Source organism: Ambystoma mexicanum, chromosome 3p, assembly GCF_040938575.1.
Source record: "Ambystoma mexicanum isolate Mex_15411 chromosome 3p, UKY_AmexF1_1, whole genome shotgun sequence".
Taxonomy (NCBI): Eukaryota; Metazoa; Chordata; class Amphibia; order Caudata; family Ambystomatidae; genus Ambystoma; species Ambystoma mexicanum.
This window is the reverse complement of record NC_090925.1, coordinates 1,114,730,644-1,114,754,726: the sequence shown is the minus strand read 5'-3', so window position 1 is coordinate 1,114,754,726 and position 24,083 is coordinate 1,114,730,644. Positions and strand designations below refer to the sequence as shown.

Genomic DNA, 24,083 nt, shown 5'->3' with positions numbered 1-24,083 from the left:
GCTGCTCACCAACTGCAAAGGCTGGTACAAGAGCTACGTGTGTACAGTCCAGGGCAGCACCAGAGAATCCTGACTTGAACACGGTTGGGACAACAGCACCACCAACTACCAGCCTACCACCTCTTCTCTGCAACACTTCCAAGGCAGACTATCATCCTGGCCTGGCACTTCAGTATACCCATCAGCCTGTTCTGTTACTTTTATACGATTGTGTCTTTTTATGAATTAGAGTTACAGGCACAGTGGGTAAGGCAATGTGGTGGCCTTAGGTAGAACAACAAATGTAATGCGTCTTCTATGGTCCTGGAAAAGTAAGAGTGTGATACATTTCTACTTAATGTGCTGTCTCCCACCGGTTGATTGGTAGCTAGTTCCATGTGCTGCTCGTAACAGTGCCTGGCATGTCTTGTTTAGCTGATTTGGGCCCCTGTGTAACTTTCCGCAACAGTTTGCACCTGATCTGTGCGGGTGCTATTTGCATGATTAAATGTTGATGTTAAGACACGTGTAAGGGTGCATCATTAAACACATGGTCGTAATTTGCGTGCCAATTTTACATGTGCAAAATTCTGTGAATTTCAAGAAGGCAAAATCACACATTTAATATTTTTCAGATTAACCGCCTCTCATTGGCAAGGTTAACATGCTTAACTTCTGTGTGGTTTGTTCATGGCTTACGACATGTTGACCATTCTTGCTCTGTGCGTAAAATCTTAACACACGTTTTTAATGGACATTTAATACACAGCTTGAATTTAGAAAATGAGCACAACATATTTTTTTAAAGGACAGAATGCAAGCTTTAAATGTGCCATAGCTCGCAAGGGCGCCGCCAGAGTCTGTAAAAATCACCCCTTAGTCAGGGAATCCCTGAGCGAACTTCACTATTCTCCAACATCTTACACTAAAGGAAAAGATGAGTGACAATACCAATCTTCTCCAGTAGTTATCACCATCAGCCATGTTTAGAATCACCTCATCAGTTACAGACATTTGGAATGATATTTGTTTTGCAACACTGAAGGGAAGGGAATGTATGATATATAGAATGCATTGGATTTTTGCAACATACAATATTGAAGACTTGTCTTTACAATGGCTTAATAGAATTAATACATAAGAGTAATATATTTACTTCAGAAATACCTATGGACTGGATCGTACTTTGAAATTTTTGATTTTATTTCAATTTATTTATTTATTTTAATTCTTATTAACGCGCTATATAGCCCTCAGGCCTCAAGGCGCACAGTGTTATATTTCAATATCTTCATTTATAGTTGATTTATTTGGCAGCACAATAATTATATTTATCGCTCCTTTTAAAATAGATATGACTTCCTTTCATTTGAGTTACAAGAAACTCAAATGGATCTATTAGGCTACTTCTTAATTACATTTGCTCCACGTCTTTCATAGATCCCTCAGTGTTCTGAGACTCCAGCAGACACTTCTTAGGACCCACCCCCAAATACTGTTTCACGATGGGTTAGCATCCCCCTCACTCACATTCTTATCCCATTTAAAGCACAGACAGAATTCATAATTTGCAGAGAATGTGATTTGAAAGAAGTTCCTTAGAAGTAGAAAGAAAATATAGCCACCCAAGGAGTTGAATGGTTTAATGACGTGAATGTCTCTACCCATCCGCAGAGACTTGCATGTCTGCAGCAGACAGAGAAGCCCAAGAGGATGAGCTGCTGGCCCTGGCTAATATTTATGCTGAACATGAGTTCGGAAGAGTGGCAGACGCTCAAGTCGGACAGCTAAGAGCCTGCCTGGAATTGCCCCAGAACTTCAGAATATTTGTTGGTGGTGAGTACATTTTCCTTTTAGAACAGTGTTCTAGTTATCTTGTCTATGTTCATGATAATGCTATAATGGGATGCACTATGGTTTTGCTTTTTGTGATGTACAACAACATGTACAACATCTTCTGCCACAAGGTTGTCCCAAACCAACTACAAAACTGGGCAACAGTTTCAGATGCCAGAGATGGTTGCGTTGGGTTCCTTCCTGCAATTGTAAAGCCAACAAGGTAATACAGCTGTTACGCGCCGGCAGCACGGATTCCCCTTTGCCTCACTACGTGCTAACGCAGTACGGGGAAAGACTTCCTTGTGGCTTAGATACCGGTTACCATGGAGCTTGTATGGACAACAAAGACGGCCGTGTCAGCTGACATGTTCCTTGCGTACGATGCGTAGGCAGAGGCCCCGCCCCTCGGCTGTGTAAATCCAGTCCCTGCCGGGGGTTCGTTGCTGCTAATAGTAGCATGAGTCACGTAATCTTTCGTGTCTAGCCTCCGTGCTATTTTCCCTCGGATCACTCTCCGCGGGCTTCCTGCTTCCCTTCCCGGTTACCCAAACTCTGTTTTCTCTCCCCGGACTGCCTACGGATTACCCTTTTGATCTTGGTCGACTCGCAAATAGTGAACCCGGAACTCTTTCGGATTGTTGTTGCTGACTTCCTGGTTTTCGTTTCGGAACTTCCTCCGAAGCCTTCCTGACCCGTTGCACCGTCCCTTGCGGTTTTTGGCTACGGAGACCACGGGGGCATTCTTGAAGCGTGAGTAACATCCTTGCACCTTGAATCAGTGTCCTCTTTGTTATTTGGACTCAACCACTGCTTCCATATCCAACTATGTTAGTCTGCCTCTATGCCATATTGACTTTCCACCGACCTGTAACTCCAATTGTGACATTCTGTCCTGATTCTTTGTTCTTAGACTTCATTCCCAAGGCTATTTGTATTCGTGTGGATTGCCTGTCAAAGTGCATTTCCAGGACGCTTTCCAGTACATGCACCAACCCGTACCTAGCCCGTCCCTTGTGCCGTTCGGGTGTGTTTTCCCCTTACTAATTTCCTGTTTGTTATTCTGTCCTGTCATTGTGTTCTATCCATCTGGGAATTCCGCTTTAATATCATTACCATCCCAGGTCAGTCCTTCAATACTATATTGTATAGTGGTAATATTCTGATCTATCTTGCATTCTCTCATTTTGGGGTACTTTTCTTATGTAGGTGCAGGACCCGTTTTTTCTTTATTCAACACCACCTGACCATATCTCAGGTACTCATTGTTGCTTTAGTTAGTACTGCCATCTAGAAAACGTATTTTACTGTTTCTAATCCTTTTTGTGGTTCCTTTACAGCGTTGGGTTGGCGGTGCGTGTGTTCCCCGCTCTTTTATACGATTGATACTTCTGTCTGTATTAATATTCAAACAGCAGAGTGATACATCGTTAAGAAGAGTCCCTCTTCTTGAGGAAGCCTGATTCCTAGAAATCAGGGTAGCTGGAGTATTAGAGGCTGATTGCTCCATGACTCAAACTGCCACTCCTGTCTACAAGGTCAGACTCCAACATTCCGACCATCTTGCAGTGTGGTGAGTAACAACAGCCGTTAACGCTTCTGCTAAGGGACAGTGATATGCACAATTCTAAATAAATCATGCCTGTGACCATCACCTGGTATTCACACGACATCCAAGAATTCCTGGATCACACATGTTAGCAGCTGGAGAGCCTCTTGTAGCTGAGCGGAACAAAGACAGAGACACAATTAATGGAGAACAAACCTAAAAATGTCCTGCCATTATCCTGGCCAGTTCACCATGCTTTCTACCCACACCCATTGTGAAAGTACACACTTAGAGTAATCATTTTACCAGGATCTAGAGTTTGCACCTAACCACTTTTTTCACAGTGCAGTACTACATACGCCTGAATTTACATGTCATCATGTTCCAGAAGATTCCCCCTATGTTCAGATGAATCATAAGACGGAACTGAACTGAGGAAACACGTATAGTGGCCACGCTAGACTACTATAATCTTCTGTAAGACTCTTAACAAACAAATGTGCAAATTGCAGAGTTCAGATTCAGGCTGAAAGGAAAAGCTTTAAAGGTGACATCGTTGACACATTAAAACCTTCCTACAGTGTCTCCATGTGTTCCCAGTAGAGCCAAGGTCAGGTTTGTCCCATTGCATAGAAGGCATTCCTGTGAAAGGGCCCAGATTGGGCCCTCAGTGCACCACTACCGGAAATGTGAGATCAACATTATATCACAGGATTCTCTTAAAAAAACAAAGTATATCTGGACCATATAGGAAGGGCGTATACTCTGGGCTAGACCTCAATTTAGGAACCAAACTACCACCTCTTGAGAAAAGCATCTGAAAATGTCCCTGGATAAATATGCATTCATTACACAATCAACTACCTTCAAATAAGATACAACAGCGCGACCAATCTGCAGCACTTTGACCCTACTCCAGGAAAAAGCACTCTGTAATTGAACTAGCAGCAATAAATTGCCTGCTTATCGTATGTTTTATGATTGCAGTGTTCTAAAGCTTCTCAGAACTGGCAGAATAGCGGCAAGTTGGTGCCATGTCAAACACAAAAGATATATATATATATAAAAGATGGTGAGGTGCTGGTATAATATTTAATAGACGAAAGGGTATGATTGTTTTCACGACTGCATTACTGAAACATGATCCATGATCAAGAGGCTGTCACTACATACAGTACCGACCGAACAGAACCGTCAAACTGTTAATCAACTGCAAGAAGCAAGACCACACAAAACCTTACCTGCAGACCCTCTCCTGGCTCCCAGGAAAGCATAGAATTAACTTCAGAGTTCATTGTGTCATGCAGGCCTGTTGAGGAAAAGGCTGCATCTTCCCAGAGAAAGTGGCACTCGGTTAAAACCAACACTGAAGACTTGGCACTTTGAGCTGGACGATCCCTTTGGCGTAGGACCAAGCCTGATTTGCATATGTCTTCCCAATTATGTGATGCCATGGCAGGCTGAAAAACAATGGTCTGGAGGGTCACCCAGAGAAATTGCCAGTGGTTAAGATGCATGCATAATCTTCCAGCCATCAACCTTCAGTTTTGCACACCATTCCAATCAGCCAGGACCATAAAGTGGAGTTGGTACACCTCTAACTATTAACATATGTTAACATGAAAACATATGTAAGACCTGTAAAGACTGTGGGCGAGCAGCACTGTAACATTGCCCACTCCCGTTGCCAGCCTAGCTACCAGGTATCTGAGAAACAGCTGAAAAAGCAGGCATTATTCAAGTAAGCCTTCTATATGGAATACCGCCAAACCCACCCAATATTCTGAAGCCAAGAAAAGGACTGCTCTCGGTACACACAAAGGGAAGTCGATTGGGGGTCGCCAGGGATAGCAATTGCTACTGCTGTCAACTCCTGTGCTACCCCTGGCTATGCCTCTGCCATCCCTCGGGGTTGCAAAGGCAGAGAGAAACGGCAAGTAAAGAGGGCTGTCAGACGAGAGCCCTCTTTGCGTTCATTTCTTTGTGAAGTCTGTCCATAATGAAAATATTTTTTTTTAAGGCAGAATGACTTCTAAAAGACCCCCCACCCACACACACACAGGACATGGAACCCTCTGCTCCCTGCTCTGCGCTTGACAGGCCTTGGGAGACAGAGATGCCAGCCTGCAGTCAGAGAGGAGCAGCAATGGACTTTGAAAGGGGTAAAAACGTGTTGTTTTGGGTGTAAATGTGTATGCGTGCATGCATGAAAGAGTGTGTATGTATGTATATTATGTAATGTGTCAGTGAGTGCATGATGTATGGGTGGCTGGGTGTGTGAGTGAATGGTAGATGGGTGCAGTGTAAATGAGTATGTGAATAGTGTGCTTGTGTTCAATTCCTACATTACTTACCATAATCTTCATTACTCCTAGGCCTACTCTTCTCCTCGTCCCAGTACTTGCCCATGAAGCACCTTGCCTCCTACATAAGCACTAGGACGAGGAAGAGGGACAGCGCACAGGATAAGTGTTATTACATGTCTGGCCTACATTGTGCATCCAGTTTTGATATGCTTTCTTATGGTGGCATTGCATTTTTAATAGCAAAAAGGTAAAATGGCTCAAGCGTGTTGAGAGTGCGCTGCAGCGATCTGTGTGTGATCTGCAGGTCGTAGGTTCAAATCCTGGCATTGGCAGCTCGGCCTTTTATTCTTCTGAGGTTGATACATGAGTACCAACTTTGGTTGGGATGATAATTTTATGTAAAGGGCTACATCAATAACAAATCATTATCATTAATTAGAGCATTAATGCTCCTGTGCACTGAAAGTCGCTTGCATATATTGGATTTTTGGATACTGTATTATCCCAGCAACTGGCAATGTGGGGAATCTACTTTTCATATGATGACAGTACACGACACGCAGTTAAAATTAGCATTATCTGGAAGTAGCTGGCCATACAATGCTGAAGTACCTATTCCAGTGCATCAGCCTATTTTATTTGTGTGTGTTTGTAGTTTATCAAAAACATTATACTTCACAACTCTTAGTTCATTACAAATGCCAATAATAAATTACTTCTGACACAACATTCTAAAACAAACATTACAGACATTCATTCGTTCAATACAATGCAATATAATACCATATACTATATACCTATTAGGGCCTCCCTTTTTAACACCCAAGATTACATTTACCACCTATCCCACAAAATACTCCCTTCCCTACTTCATTATGGTGGATTAATCGTGAAACCCTTTGTGTAACACAATCAAAAAAGAAACTAAAGCAATGGTCATTATTGTGAGGCAGACATGTTATCAAGAGAGACACAACTCAAGTGTTTTAGTTCCTAAAACTTTATTTACTACTATGCTGGAGTTGGTGTAATATCTAACTGGCCCTAACTCTAAAGGGATTGTTCCCTCAACTGATGTTTCTAAGGGTCGTTGATGCCTCAAGCCAAACCAAAACCAAAATCTGTCTGTGTCTAAACCTATGCCTGCCCTCACTCTCTGATCAAATGTGGTAGGACGTATCTTTAAATGAAAAATAGTGATTCAAAAAGAAATATATACCAAGGCTGGTTTCGGGTGGTCTACTCACCAGGTGTGGCTTAGTTAGTGTCATCAATGTTTAGCACAATCAAAAAGAAGTTGTTCATCAGCTCTTCTCTGCAAATTTCTTACGCATTGTTCATCATTTCCCAATGTCTTTAGTTCCTGGCAATTTCCTTCCCCAAGCTTCACTCCTTCCAAGTTTCAAATCAAACAAAAATATAACACAGTTTCTTCTAGACTTCTCAGGGTTCCCTCTCCCAAGTGTATGCCTCCTTGTTTTACCAAATAAAGGTTCACCTGTGTTAGGCCTCTTAGGGTTCCCTTCCCCAAGCTCAGGACCTTTCATTTTCAAACACAAGTGCAGTTTAACAACATAGTTTCTCTTAGGCCTTTCAGGGTTCCCTTCCCCAAGCTTAGGCCTCTTCAGTTTTAAAGAAAAAGTTCAACTTGTCAAAGTGTGCCTTTCTCTTGTTTACAGTTCCTTTCACATACACCCTTCTCATGGGGTAATATCAGAGACTTTCGAAAACGCTAGGTTCTTGGCTCATCCTAAGCGCAACCACTCTGATCTTTGAGCCTTCTCTTTATTTTCTGTACTTGCTTCTCTTATATCCTTTCCTCTTCCAGGTGCTTCCGGCACCCCTTGGCTATCTTCCACTTGGCTGTGCATACTTGGACCTTCTTGGTCCTGTCCTTTCCTCTTCCAGGTGCTCCCTGCACCCCTGTGTTATCTTCCACTTTGTTGTGCCCACTTGTACCTTCTTTGTCTTGTTTTCTCTTGGTTTGCCGTCCCCCTGGCAGCTTTCCTTTGGATTCACTTTCTCTTCACTGTGCCTCTTGAAAATTAATTTCTTTGCTCTCGTCCACTGTTCCACCTGTCCTTTTCCTTTCCTTGCCTCTTGCATACTTGTTTCGTTCACTGGTGCTCACTTGCACCTTCACTTCACTTTCGGGTCACTCGCACCTTTTCTTATTTACTTAATTTCGCTTTCCGGTGCTCACTTGCACCTTTCCTTCACTTTCGGGTCACTCGCACCCTTCTCATTTATCTTCAAGCCTTTTTCTTCTTTTCCGCTCTCTCAGCGCCCCTTGATTTCCTTTTATTTTCCATTATCTTTCTTGCTTACCGAGAACATGCCGCTTGCAAATTCTGTCTTTTCTCCCTTTCCACTCCAGCTAGACGCATGCTCCTGAGTTTCGATCACTTTCCCCTTTGAAACTCACTGGTGTGAGACACATGAAGGTATCTCCCTGTCTAAACCCCGAGGATCTGTCATCCAGGTGGCCAGGACACGGCCATTGCTATTGGATCCAGTTCCTGGATGGGGGGTCTTCGGGGAGTGGGACACCGACAGGTGAGACGCGGTATCCCCCTTCCTTTAACACCCTTTCCCCCATCCTCACACGTAGGACATTGCAAACCACTGCCCCCCGCACCCCTTTTCCACTGTGAACACTTTTGCACAACACAACGGACAACGGACTAACCCTAGAGCCGTGTTTACCTGACATTTTCTAATACCAGGCACAAGAGAAGTCAGGCAATTGATCCGAATTTCACACACTTGACAACCCTTCTCCACAGGGATAAAAGGTGGAGCCAGAGAGCACAGTACGAAAAAGGCGAACATGGCAGACAGCACGTTGAGACGGCTACTACGCTGCAGTTCAAGAGAAATAGAAAGACAGCGGAAAGCGAGAGGGTGGCGAGGAAAGAAGTGACCTTACCGTTCTCTTCCCAGGCCTGCAGACCCTTCATGGAGAGGAATCTAAGACCGCGAACAATAGCACAAGTGTCCTGCTGCAGACGTCAATGGTACACAAGGTCAGTCTATGCTGATAAGGTGGAGCAGAGTAGAGTCCCGTGCCTGTGGTCCCGGCCTTGACTCCAGAGAAGCTAAAGCCAAGCGGTTCATCACAGCCGGTGAGTCGAGGGGAGAATCGATACACACCGGGCTGTGTTGAGTAGGAATCGCCAAGTGGCAACTTATGAAACAAGGCTGATGAACTATAATTAAACTGTAAAGAGTGTGAGGGGGAGAGCAGCTGCAGAGGGAAACCAGCACTACATGGGTTCTACCTTGAGAGACTCTGTGGGCTCCCCTCTAGAAATGAACTACGGAAGCCAAAAGGCCAAACAAAAGGCTGCCAAAGGAAGCAAAGTGGTCATACGAGAGGGTAGAGTAAAAGTCCCGTACATTCGAAAGACTTTGATCCGCAAGTTGGCTAAAAGTAATGGAAGTAAATCCCACATAGTGAATGAAAGAAAGGGGTGTGAATCCTGTGAACATTTGAAACTAATAAAATGTTTTGAGAAGGCAAAAGTGTGTCCGAAGGACTGATGCCCGAGAAAAGGGACGAAGGAACAGATTTATGACAAAGGGGAACCTAGAAGAGGGGTGTCTAGTGAACTGTGTGAACCAACATTAAGAAAGTAAGGGAAGTGAATCCTGCTACGAAGAATAGAAAGCCATTGTGAACCCAGTAGAGGGAGGCAAAGAACAGAGAGGGGTCCGAGCCCGGACGAGGGAAATCCAGTGTGAAGCTAAACTCAAACACTGGCAGTCGAGAGAGGTCCGATCCAGACCGAGGGAGATCCAGGGGTGAAGCCATCATCCAAGTACTGACAGTCGAGAAAGGTCCGAGCCCGAACGAGGGAGATCCAAGGAGTTAAGCTATCACCCAAAGTTTATTAAGAAAGGGTCAGCCCAGAAGATGGGGACCCAGGAGTGAAGCCCTCACACTATTTGAACTGTAGCAGAGAAATATTAATAAGGAAGGGTCAGCCAAGGGGGACTCAAGGGGGAGATTGTCGCCCTATCAGAACTTTGTATTACAATTGACAAGGTTCAGCCCAGAAGATGGGGACGCGGGCATGGATATTGGGAACAAACTCTCATTTGTTAAAGGAACTTTTTCTTTTTGTTGTTTGAACATGTCGGTTTCTCAAAGGCAAGAGACTTTCAAGTGAAACGAGACTTGGGCATCAACGGCTCCAATTGCGGAAAACTCGAGGGTCGAAAGCTGAACTGTCATCTTGTACTAGATAACCTGAGAGGTATTCTAAGAACTGTCTTTGGAACTGTCGTCACGTGCTGGAAAGGCCAGAGCTCCCATCACACCCTGTGCTTGAAACGTGGGGAAGGAAGACCTAGGCTATCGCCTCCTGATATATTATTGGAGAACACTTCTTTCTTTTCTTGAGAACTATCACACACACCCTTGTGTATTAGTTGTGAGGTTTTGGCAATAGGTTTCTCAGGATAGGCCCTTTCTATTTTGACACAACGCCACTAGGACTGCCTTATTTTTCATTTGATGGTCGACACCCGTCCCCATTTTAGATTTAGGTTTATATTAGGCTTTTTCCCAACCTGCATACCACTTTCATTGTTCAATAAACACCCTTGAACTGTCATCACTTGTGTCTGTCTTACCATGAGCTCCTCACACCAGGTAGCTGGTGAGCTGTCCTCTCAGGGCATATGGAATCGAGGTCAGGGTCTCACCACCTGCCCCTCAGTCTCCCTTGAGACCTGCACACGTCCCAAGGGAACGAGCACTCCTCTACACGCCGCCAGCAGGACACGGGCTGGCTCAATCCGGTTCCCTGGTGACACGGCTCGGCAGCCATGCTACAGCCCCTCTCAGGCACCGGCGTTAAGGCATGCTACTCTTCTCCGGATCCTTCAGGCTCCTCCTCTCCCTTCAGCGCCCTACTCCTTGGCTTCTCGGCTTCCATCAGGATTCATAGCTCGCCCTCTTGATTGTGTAAAACCACACCTTTTAAACTTTGCATAAGAGTCAAGTGGAGTCAGGTGTGAGTAGTCAGTGTGAAATGCCTGACCCTGCCTGACCCTATTAATGAGGCCAACCTATTGGTAGTAGGTGGCAATCTTCCTTTTGTTTCTCAATGTGTTTCATGCAGGTAATCCTCACTACTTTCGATTGCCTCTTATTCTTCCCAGTATTTGTCAGAAATGCGGAGGGGAAGGTGGAATGGGATTGCAAATATCCCATCAAAGCTGAGGCAGGGGTCTCAGATGGGAAATGGGTAGAGGGGGAATACCATGTCTCGCTCTCGGGTATTCTCTGCCAAATCCTCTGTGACCCTCCACTCAGGTGATCCTCCCTCGTTTGTCCACCCCCAGGGTCGGCATCCAAATGCAACAGCCCTTCCCTTGCCACCAGAATGGAAGATCCCGGGGGAGTAGGTGAGAGAACACTGTCAGGGTTCACACAGACACTTCCCCTATGCGGTTTGGATGGAATTGCTTCACAAGGGAACATCGAAAGGAAATTTACGTCTTTCTTTTCTTTACCCTTTCTGTGTTCCACTGAGAAGCAATAGGGGTGCAAGTCCAAAAACCACAGACTAACTCTTGGGTTGGACTCCTTTCCTGAGGTGTTCTTCTCTACCCATGGGTCAGATGGTTCTTTCAGATAGCGAGGTGCACCTTCACCGGCTTTCATATTAAGGTGTGCCACTCGCTTGACCCACCGATCAAATTGGGGCGAGCAGTTCCCAGAACTGATTGGGTCAGTAGATTAGGTATTATTGCGACTATCAGATATTATTCTCTTCCGAAGATGGTGATTCGTATTTGAGGCTGTGGATGTTTCTTAATGTGGTCATGAACACGGCCTACTTTTTCTGCCCATCCTTTTCACGGTGGACTGCATCTCCTTATATTTCCTCAGGTGTGTGGATAGCTCCCTTTGTAGTTTATACAATGACATCCTCTGTTAGCGTCCACCATTTTACAGATTTCATTCTGTTGTACATCTTCACCAAGCTTTCCATCAATGTAAGTTTGCCTGAGTCCATTTCAGCAAGAATCGGGTCACAGCACTCCTCAAAATTGCTCAATCCTTATTGCTGTCCTAATTACTGCTTAAAGATATATTCAAACCTTCAACTAGCAAACCTGATGGTGGAACCAATATTGCCTCAGCCTATGTTGTACTTTTGGGTCTAACCCTATCATATCATGAGCCGTTCCAGGGCATATGAAGGCAATACTCCTGTTAAAATGTGGTTGATATCTAAAATATTCTTGTCTGCTTCAGTATGTATTTGGTAGTTTAAAATATTTAAGTATGTACTTTATTTTTTATGCCTGCAAGCCACTTACGATAATGTCACCAGAGTTAAAGAGGAACTGATGCTGCCTGGGTCAAAGGTCAAGTGTCATCACTTCCTGTGAAGTCATCAGGTCTGTGATGTCACAACCGCTACTCCTGGTTTTTGGTGAATTGACGTCCCTGTAGACAAAATCTAAATGATCAAATTAATTTTTACTCATTTGGTGTTTCCCGGGAAGCCAAATGAATCCCATCAAACTAACAGCAGTGCCATTCCACCTAAACAACATCTTTATAGCCAGACTGAGGACACAATAGTTGAGATGGCAAAAGACCATCAGCCAATGTTTTAGTGTTTCTTCCTCCCCAGGCCTCCTACAGACTTCACGTCTCTTTTGCTCAGTGCAACAGAATAGAATGCTTACTATAAAACACACTCTCAAAAGAAAGTTGAGGTGCCAATGTAGAGCCCATTCCACCTCCGCCAAACTTATCCCTCGAAAGAGACTTTGAGCTTTTCTGTGGGTGCAAGTATTCATTTAGGTTGCAGCTTTGAGCTGTCGACTCTTTCCTTGTTCATGAAAACAGTAGGGAGTCCCTATCACTCATGAAGAGAAAGGGGAACATAACTAACAAAACAGAGAGTTTCTTCATGGGATTAATAGAACAGTCACTTAAAATATCATTTGAACTGGAGGTCAATCACATTGCATTTTAATATGGGGTTAATCCCAGTTCCCTGGGCTCAAGTGATAGGCCTGAGCGAAGCGAGGGTGCATAACGAGGTCTCTGGCCCGTTATCACCCTTTGCAGCTTAAGGAACTGGGAATTAAGGCTATTAGCACTCCGGATTGCCAAAGCGGTAAGCCGGGGTGCTAAAAAAGAAAAATGATTTCCCTTCGTACAACGAACCACACGCACGGCATCCCATTGTACGAAGGAAAATCATTTTCCAAGATGGCTGCCATGGAAAGTGGGGAGGTGGAAGAAGACTTCTCTAGGCATGAGAAGGCAGTGACCCATGGAGGAGGATAGTTACGGCAAAACTTTGAGGAATAGCGACAGGACATTAGGACAGGGAGGTGGTGAAAGAACAAAAGAAAAGCCACTCCACTACATCTATTCAGACTACTGGCTTTGTGGTGAAGGTTTTGAGATTTTGTTTGTTACGACCATTAACCAGCTTCCGTCTGTGATCAGGCCTAATGTGCGGACGCCCATAAGTCCCGGGGACCGCAGAATAGGGGACAATCGAGAACCGGTGAGAAGACGCAGAGGAGCAGGTATGTTGAATGAACCACAGAGGGAAAGAAAGAGCAATGAGGGACACTTTCATTCCTCACAGCTGTCAGTGAGTTCAAATTGACGGTCTGCATTGGGCAGGGAAGCCAGATTGAGATTTACAACCTCAAAGAGTTTAACTGTTATAAGTACAGAGAAACCATCCTGTTTGTGTCCTGGAAGTTTTAAGTTGCCTTTCCCTTTATTCGCCCCAACCTTGTAAAAAGACCTATTAAACCCAAACTGCTTTTAACTATAAATTCTCATATCTGCCTTGTATTGATCGTACTCTCCTCAATGCCAAAGGATAAAAGACCTTTACACACTACCAACACTGGTCCACTTCCCAACTTCATCCAAGAGGTCATACACAATGGACCACACAGTTCTAATGAGTAGCTATAGTTAATTTCAGGTTTCCTGCCTTTTAACCTGGGTAATTCCACACTAATGGTTTAGGGGATGGAGAACCCATGCAATATTTCATGTTGTTTATATTTTTGGTTACTCAGATTTAATGTACACATATTCTCTGCTCTCTGGTCAGGAATACAGTCTCAGCCATACTGTTTTCCTGTGTGTTGGGCCCTCCCCCTATCCCTAATGACTGAGCCCTCTGCCGTAACTTGTGACATCAAAGGATTAAGGAATCCCATCAAAAGGTAGCAGGTGGAATGGCAATTGTGGTCTTGGAGTGGAATGCGCATTTCTCCACAAGACTCCTGCTTCAGGCCTAGTCCTGCAAAACCGGACCACATGCTGCATTGGCCAATTTCATCAAGCACTTTTCTCCCCACACAAAAACGGAGAGTGGTGATCCTTTTGGCTATATATATTTAATTTGTGAAGGAACCCATGGTACATGGTAATGTACACATCCTATAACATTAGTCTAATTAATGTTTACACCACGTGGAGAATAATCCATCCTTTTGATCTTTTGGAACATTGTGCACCGAACATGTCATATTTAACATTCATAGGGTGTGGAGGGGGAGTTCAATGTTACCTTTTTCTCGAGCATAGGCATCAAATCTCCTGTGACGCGTGGTTTCTCTACTGCTTCAAAGGCTCTGGCAGACTTACCTGTTAAACTTTATCTGACCGTATTATGATGAAGCAGATAACATATGTTCAGTGAAAAACTGGACCCCCTCTCACCTAGCCCCTCCCTCCCAATGCCAGTACATTCTTAAACATAGTACCCACGCGGATGGGAATGAAGCAGAAAACAAAGAATGGAAGGGATGGAGACAGATAGATATGTTAATGTTAATGTTAATGTTAATGTTAAAGGATATTTGTACCGCGCACTATCACCACTGGAGTGGTCCCCTGGCGCTCTGGCGGCTCTGAAAAAGGGAAGGGGAGGTGAGTTAGTGGAAATAAGCTGGAAAAGTCCAAGAGAGCAGTGATGTGCTGTTGGCAGCCTCAGCCCGGTGGGTCCGTTGGCTGGGCTTCGGGTGTTTTACAGTCAGTAGTCGTTGTGTGCTGTTGTGCGAGTCTATGTGTGGTTTGTTTTGTTGTTGCAGTGTAGTGAAGTTTGTGCGGATTGTTGTGTTTAGGCTTGTGGTTGTGTTTGGTTAGAGTTTGAGAGGTGTATGCAGAGGGTTGAAATTGTAAGTGGATTGGTTAATTGGCATTGATATCCTTGCAATTATTTCTAGGTGTGATGCTTACTATCATTCACCATTCCATCTGATTGTTGCCAATCTTCAATATCCTATCTAGATGTGAGGTAGGCTATTGATCACGCTTCCATCCAAGTGTGACACCTGGCAACATTCACAGTTTCATCCAAGTGTGGCACTTGCTAACATTCATAATCCTATCCAGATGCGACTCAGGCTAAAGCTAAGAATTCCGTCTAAGTGTGGCACATGCTAACATTCACAATTTCATTTAAGTGTGGCACCTGCTAACATTCATAATCCTATCTAGATGTGATGGAGGCTAAAGTTAAGAATTCCATCTAAGTGTGGCGCATGCTAACATTCATAATCCTATCTAGATGCAACGCAGGCTAAAGTTCAGAGGTCCATCTTAGTGTGGCACATGCTAACATTCATAATCCTATCTAGATGCGACGCAGGCTAAAGTTCAGAGTTCCATCTAAGTGTGGCACATGCTAACATTCACAATTTAATTTAAATGTGGCATATGCTAACATTCATAATCCTATCTAGATGCGACGTAGGCTAAAGTTAGGAATTCCATCTAAGTGCGGCACATGCTAATATTCACAATTTCATTTAAGTGTGGCACATGCTAACATTCATAATCCTATCTAGATGTGATTCAGGCTAAAGTTAAGAATTCCATTTAAGTGTGGCGCATGCTAACATTCATAATCCTATCTAGATGCGACGCAGGCTAAAGTTCAGAGTTCCATCTAAGTGTGGCACATGCTAACATTCACATTTCTATTTAGATGCGACGCAGGCTAAAGTTCAGAGTTCCATCTAAGTGTGGCACATGCTAACATTCACATTTCTATCTAGATGCAACGCAGGCTAAAGTTAAGAATTCTAAGTGTGGCACATGCTAACATTCATAATCCTATCTAGAGGCGATGTATGCTAAAGTTAGGAATTCCATATAAGTGTGGCACATGCTAACATTCACAATTTCATTTTAGTGTGGCACATGCTAACATTCATAATCCTACCTAGATGCAAAACAGGCTGAAGTTACGAATTCCATCTAAGTGTGGCACATGGTAACATTCATATTCCTATCTAGATGCGACAGAGGCGGAAGTTACGAATTCCATCTAAGTGTGGCACATGCTAACATTCATAATCCTACCTAGATGCAAAACAGGCTGAAGTTACGAATTCCATCTAAGTGTGGCACATGGTAACATTCATATTCCTATCTAGATGCGACAGAGGCGGAAGTTACGAATTCCATATAAGTGTGGCACATGCTAACATTCATAATCCTATCTAGATGCGACGCAGGCTGAAGTTACGAATTTCATCTAAGTGTGGCACATGCTAACATTGTTACACCTGTCTAAATGTGACGAATGCTAATCTTCACAGTTCTCTCTAGGTGTGGTACTTGTTAATATTGGCAAGTATGTTAGTACGTAATGCATGGCAACATTTACAGTCCAGCCATGAATAGATTTAGGCTGGTGGTAACAAATCTCTCTACGTGTGCACGGTGTAAGTCTATGGCAGGCTACGTTATGGAAAGGTAAGGTAGAGTGGCGGGGGCTTTCTGGAGTAGAGTAATTGCTCTACACCCCACCCAAGCCACACTTACAGTTTTTGTTGGTGTCTGTTGGCTTCATTGGCTTCCCCTGCGGACACCTGCAGACACGTCTTGGAGCCGCCAATGTAGGAGCTGCCTTTTGCCTTGGGGCTCTTAGCCGCAGGGGCCGCCGGGCAGAGGGCTGCCCACGTCAGGACCAGGATAAGGAGTGGTGGATCAATCAGGGCCAGGGGGAGGGCTTGGGAGGCGGGATTCCTGGGGAGAGAGCAACGCAGACCTCGAGGGTCAGATGGAATGGGAAATGAAGCGCTACATATTTTTAAAAGTGCCAAGGGTACTACAGAAAGTAACGCTTACCTGAAGCCAAGTTAGAAAATGGCTCAGGAAGCGCCTGTGTACGGGGGTTAGGCCCCCCTGCACAATTAGGTGCAATTTCACCAATCGGGCCGGAGGGAGGGCTTGGGAGGCGGGATTGGAGGGGAGGCTGGGGAGGGAGCAGTGCAGGCCTCGAAGGTCGGATGGAATGGGAAATGAAGTGCTACATATTTTTAAAAGTGTCAAGGGCACTACAGAAACGTAACGCTTACTAGAAGCCAAGTTGGAAATGGCTCAGGATGCGTGTGTGCACAGGGTTTAGGCCCTCCAGAACAACAGGTGCAATTTCACCAATCAGGGCCGGGGGGAGGCCTTGGGAGGTGGGATTGCTGGGGAGGGAGCAGCGCAGACCTCGAGGGTCAGATAGAATGGGAAATGAAGTGCTACATATTTTTAAAAGTGCCAACGGCACTACAGAAACGTAACGCTTACCTGAAGCCAAGTTGGAAATGGCTCAGGAAGCGCGTGTTCACAGGGTTTAGGCCCTCATGAACAACAGGTGCAATTTCACCAATCGGGCCGGGGGGAGAGCTTGGGAGGCGGGATTGCTGGGGATGGATGGGAAATGAAGCGCTACATATTTTAAAAAGTGCCAATGGCACTACAGAAGCGTAACGCTTACCTGAAGCCAAGTTGAAATTTGGCTCAGGAAGCGCGTGTGCAGAGGGTTTAGGCCCTCCTGCACACCAAGGTGCAATTTCAACAATCGGGGCTGGGGGGAGGGCTTGGGAGGCATGATTGGAGGGGAGGCTGGGGAGGGAGCAGCGCAGACCTCGAGGGTCGGATGGAATGGGAAATGAAGCGCTACATATTTTTAAAAGTGCCAAGGGCACTACAGAAACAAAACGCTTACCTGAAGCCAAGTTGGAAAAGGGCAGGCGGGGCTCCGGCACAAAGGGTTGGGAGAGTTGGGCCTACTGTGGACTCGGTGCAAAGGAAAAGGGGGAAGCAGGTTGTTGGATATGAAGCAGGCGCCACACTTTCAGACTATTTTCACTAATGTGTGCAGTGATTCGAATGAACATATGATATGGCAAATCAACACAAATACCATATCATCATCAATGGCAAAATCAGTCACACAGCTCTAAAAAAGGCTTCTGGGTCTCAAAGAACTCGTGTTTGCCATTTTGAAGGCAGGCCATGCAGAAAGGATAGCTCAGGGGCAACACGTTTGTCTTGGAAGCAAGAGCAACACAGGTTCGAATCCAGGTCCTTCGCTTTGACACTGTTCTCCAGTATTAAGCGTGTTACAAAAGGTTAATTAATAAGTTAGTCACAACCATGTAAACTTGCAGGATGCTCTGAGTTTTATTCTTTCTTGCCAGTTTCTAATTTCCAACTGACTGGATTTGTCTGCAGTGTTCTTTTTAAAAATGTTTCTCTGTGTTAGGTGTGAGATTTTCTTAAACTAGTGTGAGGTCTGTTGATGTCAGAATGTGCAAAACAAAACCGTCCCGTGTCCAAAGTACTATTCTGGCCCCACACTCTAATAAAGTAAACTCTAAGGTGAAAAGGGTAATTTCTTTGGCCCTGAGTGATTGATAAATGTTCAAAAGGAAAAATGCATAACTCCAAGGCAAAGTTCCAGAAAGATAGAGTTCCTCGTTCCAGAGGATGATTCCCTTCCCCTGGATTTCTCTTCCCTCTGTTGTATATTCAAAGATATCAGTAACTTGAGTTTCTCTTCCTTCACAACACAACTGATACAGAAAACAACTTGGTTATTTATCTTTATCTTGGTAGGATACCTGGTGTACTCCCCAGCCAGGTTTTCACTCCTCTTCTGTCTAGTTTACAGAGCCTTTGGCTAATCCTGATATATCCTTCTCAGGACCCCTTTTGGCAAATGTGTTTCTCATACACTGTTCAATTTGTCCTGGCCTGATGTGTTTCTCTACTGGGGCTTTCTTACACACACTTGTAACGGCCTAGCATGCTTAGAATTGTAATTGCCTGGTATACTCTACTGCCAGGGTTTTCTTAAACACACTTGCAACTGCGTGGTATATTTCTCTTTCCAGGGATTTTCTTCCTGCGGGTTCTGCAACCACTTTCCAACATAATATCTTCTTGGATCTGCTTTATCTAACTAGGTATTTGCCTGGTGCACTATTCTGCCAGGGCTTTTCTTAAATGTGTATTGTACACATTGACATTCGTGAAAGTGTCTTACTTTTCATTTGGTTTCCCTTTATGTATTTATTTATTTTATTTTGTACATTTGTATAGCGCCCAGACACAGAGGTATCACATTGCTTTTACACGAATCGTGAGAGTTAACAGTCAAAGCAGTAGATAGCAGTGAATACATACCTACAGTAAGTGCAATAGCATAAGCCACAGGGCGCGAGAACACAGAGAGGGTTGCAAAATATGGCAAGGTATCTTGAAAAATCCTTCCGGTGAGGTCCCACTTCATGGTATGGGGGCTACTTCAGGTATGTAAGCAAACATGAGTGACAAAATAGGTGTAAGTGCACATTCTGGCAAAGCCTCGCCTCATAGTATGGGGGCTACTTCAGATATGAGAGCAAGCATGAGTGGCAAAATAGGTGTGAAGTCACATTCTGACAAAGCAACGTCTCATGGTATGTGGGGCGACTTCAGATATGACAGCAAACATGAGTGTCAAAATAGGTGTGAACGCACATTCTGGCAACGCTTCGCCTCATGGTATGGGGGCTATTGCAGATATGAGAGCAAACATGACTGACAACATCAGAGTGACTGCACCTAAGTCCAAGATAAGGTGCATTTCAGACATATTGCAAAATATAGCATAGACTGGCAGTCAACATCAGTATGTTTCCAGCATAAGGCATAAGACAATGTGCGTTGCAGACATATTACAAGTATAGCAATAGGCTGATAGTCAAAATTAGTATGTTTACAGCATGAGGCTGTGAGACAAAGACACAGTGCGTTGCTGACATATTACAAGTATAGCAATAGGCTGGCAGTCAAAATCGGTATGTTTCCAGCATTCGGCTGGGAGACAATGGGCCTCATTATGACTCCGGCGGTAACCGAGGTGGTAAAACCGCCTGGTTACCGCCGGACTCGTATTACCATTCCGCTTCCGTGATTCCCGGAATTACCGGGGCATTACAACCCTGGTTTTCCGGGAATTACGGAGGCGGAATGGTGTTAATCCCCATTCCCATTGAGTCCAGAAGGACTCAATGGGAATGGGGATCATGGAAACACCGGCAGTATTTTGTAATGCTGCCGGTGTTTCCTCGTCCGCCTGCAGGTGGGCGGTGTTAAACCAGCCAGGTAAAACCTGGCGGGAACATCACCTCCCGCCTGCAGGAGTCGGGATCAGGCGGTCCGGAAACAACGGTGGCGGCGGGTTTACCGCCACCGTTATTTCCGGGCCGCCTGATTTGTAATGAGGCCCCATGTGCGTTTCAGACATATTACAAGTATATCAATAGGCTGACAGTCAAAATCGGTTTATTTTCCATGTGATGTAAGTTTAAGCCTAGGCTAGAGAGACAAATCTGGAGCGTTATGGACTGGAATCAGGATTAGCAATAGGCTAAGAAGTAATAATTGATAAGTTTACAGGTAATTGTGCACCACGCCACCTGTGAAAGCAGCAGGTTCGTGAATTCGGAGGAGTAGGGTGACAAGATGGCAGTTTTGTTTTAGGTACATTGGGCCAAAGTAGCATTGCAATATTCTTCACTGAATCATTAGATCACTTTATGACACTGAATATATGCATGCTGCACCTGGTGAAGCATGTTAGACTAGATATGAGGGGCTCGTTTTGAATCCATTTCAATAGTAACTGTTATTGCATGCAGGGGGTATTCATGCCCTTACCTAGTGGTTCCCCAGACTAGGCAAGAGGCATGGAAGCCAGTGCGAACAGAAACAGTGCGGGATAGCGGTAGTCATGATGTTGAATGTATTACCGCAATGTAGAGGCTGGGTCAGAAGAACAAAAAGTGGTCTGGCGTGCCTACATCCATTGTCCGACAGGGCCAAACATGAGTGATGAACAGGCCTTAAACAAAGGCCTTTAATGGGGCCAGTGTTGCCTTCCGGCTCGGGGGATGAAGAGGGTCATAAGGCGAAGCAGGCCAATCAGAGGTGGGTCTGTGAAGGGTCTGCAGGACTCAGTGGTGGTTGTCTGAAATCTAGCAGCCATATTTGCAGGGCAATGGATTGTTAGAATCTGAAGCCCAATAGGGTTTACCTGTGGCTGCAGGGGGCATGGTACATCTTTCAGTGATATGCTCACAGGTTCCTTCTCTTTCAATTGCTTTATTCGCTTTCTTTATAATTATTTTCCCTTGGCATATCTGCTAATACGCCCAAGTGTCCCTCCTTCCCTTCCAGGTACTCACTGGTTCTTGCTGGCATGCTTCGCTCCCTTCGCAGTCAGCCGGTGACGGTTGTTCAGTGTCTCTCCTCGCCATGCTGCCTTCGTTCTTTGGCTTTTCTGTGTTTCACGGCTCCTTCTGGGCCCGTCAGCTTCATGTCAGGCTGCATGGACGCAAAAGCTGCCACTGCACCTCTGCAGACACCCAGGAGCCCTGTGCTGGCTTCTTGCTCTCTTACAGCGTACCTTCTCTCGCAGACAGCTTTCCTCTTCTCTTTCTCTGAGCCAGATGGCTCCACGGAACTCCTTGAGGACACACGGTTGCCCTTTCCCCAACGAGAGAAGTAGCTTTCTCTCTCCAGCAGTTCTCTACAGTCAGCTGCTGCTGCGGTTTAAATCTCCAGGCTATTGGTACGCGCTATCAACAACTAGAGCGTATCTTGTGTTCTTGGTCCTTTTCGCTCTGCATCACTTGGCTCATCTTCCACGTCCCAGTATTCTTGCAGCTATGCGAATGGAAGTCCATTCTTGATGTTTTACGTGGAAAGTCTGGGTGAGTGTTTTCAGAAGTCTTTAAGTGCAAGTAAGTTTAAATAACATATATGCAGAGTCAGAAGGAGATATTGCGCTGTTGCGCTTGTTGTCGGTTCCAGTGGTGCTGTTTGAGTGTTTTGTTCTGAGTGTTTGTTTTTTTATCTCGCTCCTGACATTTACATAAAGTACTTCATCTACAATTTAATTGCCAATACTTTATTACTTGTATCGCAATGTTCGCTAGTTTCAGCCTGCACTGCTTTACTGAGACCGAGACATCTTACCTGCTGTGTTCTCACATTGAACTCCCAAGCCTATTGCAAGCCTCTTGTAGTTCTGTTGAACTGCACTTCCCAAGTGGCAAGCTCCATTTGATCACCTTGGCGGCGTGTCAGTGCCAGTGCGTTACGTAGGTGGGTTATCGCCGGAATAAATAGATCAGTTTTCTCATTCTGCATCTTGATACTTTTGCGCTTGTTGACGGTTCCAGTGGTGTTGTTTCAGTGTTTTGTTCTGAGTGTTTGTGTTTTTATCTCGCTCCTGACATTTGCATAAAGTTCTTCTGGGACTAACTACCAGTTTCCCCAACCTACGATTTAATTGCCAATACTTTATTACTTGTATCGCAATGTTCGCTAGTTTCAGCTTGCACTGCTTTACTGAGACCAAGACATCTTACCTGCTCTGTTCTCACATTGAACTCCCAAGCCTATTGCAAGCTTCTTGTAGTTCTGTTGATAACCGGCCTACGCCGGCGCCTTACATAGGCCTGGTTATCGCCGATTTGCGTCCGGATAGCAGACAATTGTGGACTTCCTCCTTCTCACCTCGTCAGAGTATTTGCACATCTCCTGCCTGCAGGTAGGCTCTTGGTGGGCTCTCCTACTTCGCTGGGTCACATTGTTATCCCCCCAGTGTCACGGTGTGTCCTAGGCCCAAAGGATCTTTCTTGGACTTAGAGGAGGCCGCCTGTGTCAATGTTGCCAGACCATTGCCGTTGAATAGGGGCATGCTTTCTCAATCCCTGGTTGTGTTTCTTCTTAATACACACTCCTCAGTGGCTAATGGGGTTGAAGTAGAAGACCTTGTCACACAGACAGGGCATGATCTCTTAGCGATTACTGAGTTGTGGCTCAATGATAGCATATCTAATGAGGCTACCCTGGCTATCCCTCCAGTTTGCGTCTTGTTAGGGGATGACCGCAAGGATACTTTAGGAGGGGGTATCACCCTTTTTCTGAAAGACACTTTTCAGTATCATCTTACACCTCACGAGCCATTAGACGAATGTGAATCATTGGTCAAGATAAAGATCAATGATAACATTACTGTTACGGTTATTGTTATATATCGCCCACCTAGAAGTCTTCCTATGTTTGAAGAACAACTTCTACATTTGCTCAGTAATGTCACAGGAGGTAAAGCCCTGGTGGTCCTGATGGGTGATTTATACCTCTGGGCAAATGTGCCCACATATAGGGTCGCTCCGTCATTGGTGGCTGCTCTTGCAGCCATTGGCTTCATACAACAACCTACGTATATCGGGGGCCATATCTTGGATTGGGTTCTGTTAAATAGAGTTTCTGCTTCTATTCCAGCCATCAAGCTATGTCCCTGCTCTGACCACTCCGTGCTCACTTTTTCCATTACAATGCCCGCTACATCGGCGAGAGTTGACGCTAACCCTAGACAATCGATTATGGTCAGATCTTTTAAAGAACGTACACCTCAGAGGTTGTAACAGGAGCTTGAAAATAGACTGGGTAATATGCAGAACTTTGATAGTTTGGCAGCCATCTCAGCCCATACGAAATCTACTCTTGAGTCTATCATTGAGGATCTTGCCCCTCTTACCTCTCGGCGTATTAAGCCAGAATCTTTGACCAAGCATTGGTTTAATGACAATATTCTTCTCCTCAGGCATGGTAGACGAGCATCAGAACGCGCTTGGCGGAAGCAACCTTCCCCAGGGCTTTTGGCCGAGTATAAATGCGCGGTAAAAAAATTCAAGGCCTCTGGTATTCATGCTAAATCTTCATACTACAATAAAGAAATTCTCCAAGCGAAGTCGAGTTCAAAAGAGCTGTTCTCTATTCTTTGGGATTTTAATTCCAACACAGAGACTAATATCAAGGCATCGTAAGACTCTACATGGTGTCAAACTATACATGACGCCTTTTCTGCGAAAGTTGCCTCTCATTTGGAGGATACTACTTCATCTCAGACTAATGTCATGCATGCTTCTCCGATTTCAGCACTCTCACAAGCGTCTTGTTCTTCTTGCGCCAATTCCATATCTCAACAACCCAGCTCTAAGCCGACGTTACCAGCTGTTTCACAACTGGCTTCTGCTTCGCTGGTCGTCACTCCAGTGTCCTC

At 44.9% G+C, this 24,083-nt stretch overlaps 1 protein-coding gene across 5 annotated transcripts in view; it reads left to right on the top strand.

Annotated features, from left to right (window-relative positions):
* The window catches only part of LOC138581277 (E3 ubiquitin-protein ligase RNF14-like), a 385,887-nt gene that overhangs the window by 62,625 nt on the left and 299,179 nt on the right, over positions 1-24,083 (top strand). For 4 of the 5 annotated variants that reach the window (XR_011304491.1, XR_011304490.1, XM_069652479.1 and 1 more), the window contains one exon: positions 1,654-1,815. The exons of the other annotated variant lie outside the window; for it this stretch is intronic. Coding sequence is in view for 2 of the 4 variants with exons in the window: in XM_069652479.1 (XP_069508580.1) it covers positions 1,654-1,815 (162 nt within the window). In the remaining 2 variants the exon portion in view is untranslated. The remainder of the gene's footprint in view (positions 1-1,653; positions 1,816-24,083) is intronic. 5 annotated transcript variants of the gene reach the window in all.